The sequence below is a fragment of the Notechis scutatus genome, chromosome 9 (genome assembly GCF_049901735.1).
Source record: "Notechis scutatus isolate UNSWTSFEM ecotype Mainland chromosome 9, rNotScu1.2, whole genome shotgun sequence".
NCBI lineage: Eukaryota > Metazoa > Chordata > Lepidosauria > Squamata > Elapidae > Notechis > Notechis scutatus.
The window spans coordinates 19,013,713-19,019,712 of NC_142017.1; the positions used below are offsets into that span (position 1 = coordinate 19,013,713).

The window sequence follows — 6,000 nt, forward strand, 5'->3', positions numbered from 1 at the left end:
TGCCTCCCATTGAGTCCCAGCTGATCGGCTGGGTCTTCTTTGGTTGCCCTGCACAGGAGAACCGAGCTGGAAAGCAGGTTAGTGGGGTGGGGAGAGAATGGAGATTTTGCAGTATCCTTCCCCTGCCACACCCACTAAGCCATGCCCACTAAGTCACGCCCACCAAGCCAGCCATGCCCACCAAGCTACGCACACAGAACCAGTCGTAAACATTTTTGAATCCCACCACTGGCTAAATTGTATGATGGAACAATAGAGGGAATTACCATAGCTATGTCTAGCCTAATGGAGGGAAGGATTAAGGGTGACACGATAGCCGTCTTCCAGCTGTCACCGAGAAGTCAACCATTCTCTGAAGCACCAGAAGGTAGGACAAGAAGTAATGGATGGAAGATTATCAAAGAGAGATCCTATCTAGAACGAAGGAGAATTTTCCGTCATGGAGAACAATTAATCAGTGGAACGGTTTGCTGTTAGAAGTTGTGGGTGCTCCATCACTGAAGCCTTTTAATAAGAAATTGGACAAAACATTTGTGTGAAATAGTACCTGCTTGAACAGGGGGTTGGACTAGAAGACAACCCAAAAACATCCCTTCCAGCACTGTTATATTCTCTTATGTCGAATTCTGGCATGTTAAATTTGTCATGTGTAAACTCACTTCCTAAATCAGAAAGCCAAGGCTCGTGGTGGTTGATGCCGCCAAGCATCTTCCAATCCCCTGTAGGCCTTCAGTTCAATGCCATTCTGCTTCTCCAGCAGATATCATGCAACTGAAAATCGGCAAAATCTGGTTGAGATCTGAGGGTCGACTGTTCTCCAAAGCATCAGAGGGTAGGACAAGGAGCAATGGATGGAAGCTTATTGAAGAAAGATCCGATTTAGAACTTGGGAGAAATGTCCTGAAAGCGACAACAATTAATCAGTGGAATGGCTCGCTTCCAGAAGTTGTGGGTGCTCTATCACTGGGGTTTTTTTAAAATTTTTTTGCCTGGAATGGTATAAAATCTCCTGCTTGAGCAGAGGGTTGGTCTAGAACAGGGGACGCCAACCTTTTGGACCTCGGGGACCAACAAACTCATAATTTTAAATCCCGGAGACCACTAATATGAATTTTGACTGATGGTTGTTTGCTGACATTGGGGGGGGAGAGAGAGAGAGAGAGAGAGAGAGAGAGAGAGAGAGATCTGATCCCCCTTCTCTCCCTCCCTCCCTCTCTCTCTCTCATACACACAAGCACACATAGGCAGGGTGGGATTCAAATTTCTTAACAAGCGGTTCTTGGGGGTGGCCTAATTTGTGGGTGTGGCTTGGTGGTCATGTGACTGGCTGGGCATCGCTTGTATGTAAATATTATAAATATTTATGTAAATATTGATTTTTTTTATTAAAAAAGAGCAACTTTTACCCAAAATCAAGCAAAGCAGGCAGGCAGATTGAGAGTTGCTCACAGAATCACAGATTCACTTAGAGATCTGTGTTTCTGCCATCGGCTATCTGAGTCTGCAACTGAATAATAGAACCTTCTGTCCTAAGGGAGGTTCGGCTGTGCTTAAAAGCAGAGCCGAAGATCTAAAGATTAGCTACAAAGCAAGAAATCCAACGATTTCCTGCTTTCTAGCTAATCTAAATCTCCCGGCACAGCAGAACAGCTGATGGTCGGGGAAAAGAAACAGGAAAAATAGCAACTTAGCAGGCAAGTTTGCCAGGTAAGTAGTGAGTGGGTGGGGGAGGGTTCCCGCGGGTCATGTGGGCAGCACAGCCTTGTGTTCCTGCACAGCCTGGATTAATTGCTTTGTGGGGGAGGTGCTCTGGGGATGAGATTTCTCTGCAGACCACCAAAATTTTCTTGCAGACCACCAGTGGGCCACAGTCCACCAGTTGGCAACCACTGGACTAAAAGACCTCTAGGTCTTTTAGGGGCTGTTCCAATCTGTTCTCCAAAACTTCAAACAGGAACATTTCCCAGGCGAGACTTCTGCCTGAAGAACAGGTATTTAGCAGGGCCACCTTCCCAAAAACTTTGCTTAAAATATTTGGCCACAGTATTGCAAAGAACAACTGATCAAAATCTATGCTTTTGCACGAGTATGAATAATTGCTGTCTCAGGAAAGGTCAGTGTCATTTCTTGAATAAAATGAGGCTTGATATGTAGACACAGGTAGAATAGTATGGGGTCTCCTGCTTGAGCAGTGGGTTGGACTAGACAACCTCCAAGGCTCCTCCCAAGCATATTATTCTATGTTCATCAGCACAGAAATAGCATGCTGCTGCACTTAACTAGGACAACGTTGCTATGATCTGCATCACTTCCAAGTAAATTTTTCATCATGCACAACAAGACCTTTTTAATCTTTAGCTGCCTATATTTGCTTTGGATAGTGAATGAGGCGGCATATAAATTTAATAAATAAAATACACCTGCACATTTAAGACGTGCATAAGCATTGAAGGTTCTTGGAGTGTGGCCATCAGAAATCTCCAGAAGTTGCTCCTTATGTGATTTATTTTCCCCCCTCAAATAGCAGAGGGAGGAAATTATTAAATGAACAACCAACAAGCAGACATGCTAATCATATTTTATTTTAATATTAAGCCTAAGTGAAACCATGTTTCATTTGTATCCTGGTCCCACTCACCCCTCAGAGGTCAGATCTGCAGAAGAGCGGCTTTCCTTCAGAAAAAAAATAATCATGCATCCCACAGTTTATGCACATTAAGTAGAGGAATATAATCCCAAATCTGAAAGAGGCTATTCAAGCAAATCCCTTGCAAAGGACAAGAATCCAGATTAAAGCCTCCCGCATCTGAGATTAAAAAGATTTATTTCCAGATTAGCAATCGTTCTTTTTTTTAAAAAAAAATTCACTTAATATAGTGAACTGAAACAATGTCATTGACAAGCTATTGTAGTTCAGTATTTTCTCCATCCTTCTCATGTATGCATGTCCTGTTTGTTTCTGCAATAGGTGTAAGCAGACACAGGTGCCCATAGTATTTATTTTTGCAGTTAAATAAGATGTTTGTAAGGTGATCTTTATTTTTATTTTGACAAGATGCCCTGAAGCATCATCACCTTGGCTAATGCCCAGGGATGCTGAGAATGCTTTCAGTCACAGGTAGTCCTCGACTTACGACCAGAATTTCTGTTGTTAAGTGGAACATTTGTGAAGTGAGTTTTGCCCCGTTTTATGACCTTTCTTTGCTCTGTTGTTAAGTGAATTGCTGCAGCTGATAAGTTAATAACCCAGTTATCAAGTGAATCTGGTTCTTCCCTTGACTTTGCTCGTCAGAAGTTTGCAAAAGGGGAATAACATGACTTTGGGACACTGCAACCATCATAAATGTGAGTCAGCTGTCAAGCATCTGAATTTGGATGACATCCTAGGAATGCTGGAAAGGTCGTAACTGTGAAAAACGGCCGTAATTTGCTTTTTTCAAGTGCCGTTGTAACTTTGAAAGGTCACTAAACAAACTGTTTGTCCTGCCCCTGTCGGAGTCTGAATCCGAGGAAGAAGACGAACAGTTGACAGGGAGTGGGAATGTGGCTCCGTTGGCTGTGGAGGAAACTGGGGAAGGGCAAAGTCAGGCTGGGCAGAGCAGGAGAAAGGTAGAACAAGGGAGAGGGGGTTCAGAGGAAGACCTAGGCCCATCCTCTCTTTATCCTAGGGCACGCAGGGAGGAATGGAGAAGAGAGCAATGTAGGTTGTGTGGCTTACGGGGGAGGAAAGGGCCCTGATTCCCTTCTCCCTGGGAATGAGAGTTTAAAAGAGATGCATGCCGAGTGCGGCAGCTGCTGGGAGCAATCGTGAGTTTATCTTGTGTTGCCTTTGTGTATCCGGTGTTCCTGGTGACTTCCCAACCATGTTGAGTTATTGCCATGTCTTCACATCTGGAATTCTTGTCTCCTGCCCTGCCAGACCAATTATCTCATTTTGCCTTGATTGGAGTTATAGTTACAGTTTTTGTTGACCACGTTTTGGACTTGATTCTCTGCAGCCAAAGGCTGTTCCTGGGAGAGTTTTTTCTCCAGCCAGAAGCTAACCAGGACATTGGGGGCAAAGTTGGAGCTAATAAAGGGACTCCTACTGATGATCTGACTGTGTTGCCTTTGTGCCATCCCCCGGGTCATCACACTGTTGCAAGTCGAGGACTATCTGTATTGATGCCGATTGATTAATAGACGGTACAATACAGCAAGAGATGTTGCTGATTTTTAGCTTAGTTAATTGCGTGGTTCCTTGGCTGGTTTTTCGCACAGCGTCTGAGTATGTAGCAGTAAGATCTGGCATCAACAGACGAGTCTTCTACTCTTTAAGGAGGTCTGTGCATAAGGGCAGACCTGTCTCCTCTCTCTTAATACATTCAAACCAAATTTGGTGTTGCTTACTCGCCCACAAATAAAAGTGTGAAAGCATTCATTAAACCACTTTTCTTTGGGCCTGCATTTCCATCCATGCTCACATGGCCGAGTTTGCAGGGTTGCCACTAAAGTTCCCAAGGTGGCAGGACGGGCAGGAAGGCAGGGAGAAAGAATGGAGGGAAAGAGATCCAACGTAGAACAAAGCAGAAAATTCCGGATAGTGAGAACAAGGAGTCAGAAGAAGAGCTGGCCTCCAGAAGTGGCGGGTTGCTCCATCCCTGGAGGTTTTTAAGAAGAGTCTGGACAACAATATGTCTAAAATGGCACAGGGTCTAGAAGACCTCCAAGGTCCCTTCCCACTCTGTTTTTCTCTGATTCTGTAAGAATCTCCTGCTTGAGTAGGGGGCTGGACTAGAAGACCTCCCAGGTCCCTTCCAACTCTGTCATTCTGTCATTCTCTTATTCTGTCCTGTTCTATATCAGCCCCCCCACCCTTTTTTTAAAAAAACCATCACTACCTCTCTCTCTCTCTCTCTCTCTCTCCTTTTCTTGGGCAATAACTCTGCCTTGTTGTACCATACTTCGTGTTGTTGTTGTTGTTGTTGTTATTATTATTTATTATTATTATTATTATTATTATTATTATTATTATTATTATTATTATTATTATTATTATTATTATTATTATTATTGCACCAGTCTGCAGATGCTCACTGTGGAACAGCTGGAGAAGAGCAAAAATAAGAAGTCGTCCTGAGGACCAGAGCCTCGTCTGCAGTACCACTTGCCCGGGAGATGGATAGTGACTTCTGGAAAACACGGCTTTGTCTGCTGACTTTGTATGGGATTCCGGTGGCCAACACACACACACACACACACACACACACACACACACACACGCTCTTCACAAGGAAAGACTGTTTCCAACATAACTCTTGTGCTGCTATTTGGACCAGTTCAGGACACCCTATTCGAGCTGAGAGCTCCATGCGTTCAAGTGGTTCATTTTTGGTGGGTGGGGTTGGAGTCCATGCATTCAACTGGTTTGTTCTGCATACTCTAGCAAGCCTCCTCCAACCTGGTGCCCTCCAGATATTTTGGACTACAACATCCTTCATCCACAGCCGGCGTGGTGATTAGCCAACCGTGTCTGGTGTTGTTAAGCGTTATCTGTTTTATCTCTAGGCTGTTCAACAAACACGACCTCACGTAGGAACCAACCTCTGGTTAAGTGATCCTTTTCCTGTTTTATGTCTTCTCAGCTCACATTTTTTTGACTCCTCTTGAATCCCAGTTGACGTTTCTGATTTGGGATTTTGGTCCAGTTTTTCAAACTCCTGGAGTTTCTTGAATTAGCTTAAAGGGGTTAAACCCTAATTTGAGCTGTAAATTCCAGGATGCTTTGAGGGCTGTGAAAAGTATCTGTGGCTTCACTTTTGATATCATTCCTTTTAAGAACTGATTGGAAGTCGAGAGTGACTTGAGATCATGTCATCCCATTGCTCTTTATCGGAGGTGGGCAGCTATGGTGACTTTACGACCCGTGGACTTCATCTCCCAGAATTCCCGTGCGGGCTCAGGAATTCTGGGAGTTGAAGTTCACAGGTTGTATAAGTTGCCTTAGCTGTCCATCATCTT

General features: G+C 44.1%; 1 protein-coding gene across 1 annotated transcript in view; it reads left to right on the forward strand.

Annotated features, from left to right (window-relative positions):
• The window catches only part of HSF4 (heat shock transcription factor 4), a 34,652-nt gene extending 29,293 nt beyond the window's left edge, over window positions 1-5,359 (forward strand). Inside the window, exon 12 of the mRNA XM_087971701.1 lies at window positions 5,062-5,359. Within this exon, the coding sequence (XP_087827827.1) occupies window positions 5,062-5,106 (45 nt within the window). The 3' untranslated portion in view covers window positions 5,107-5,359. The remainder of the gene's footprint in view (window positions 1-5,061) is intronic.
• Window positions 5,360-6,000: the final 641 nt, after the last annotated feature.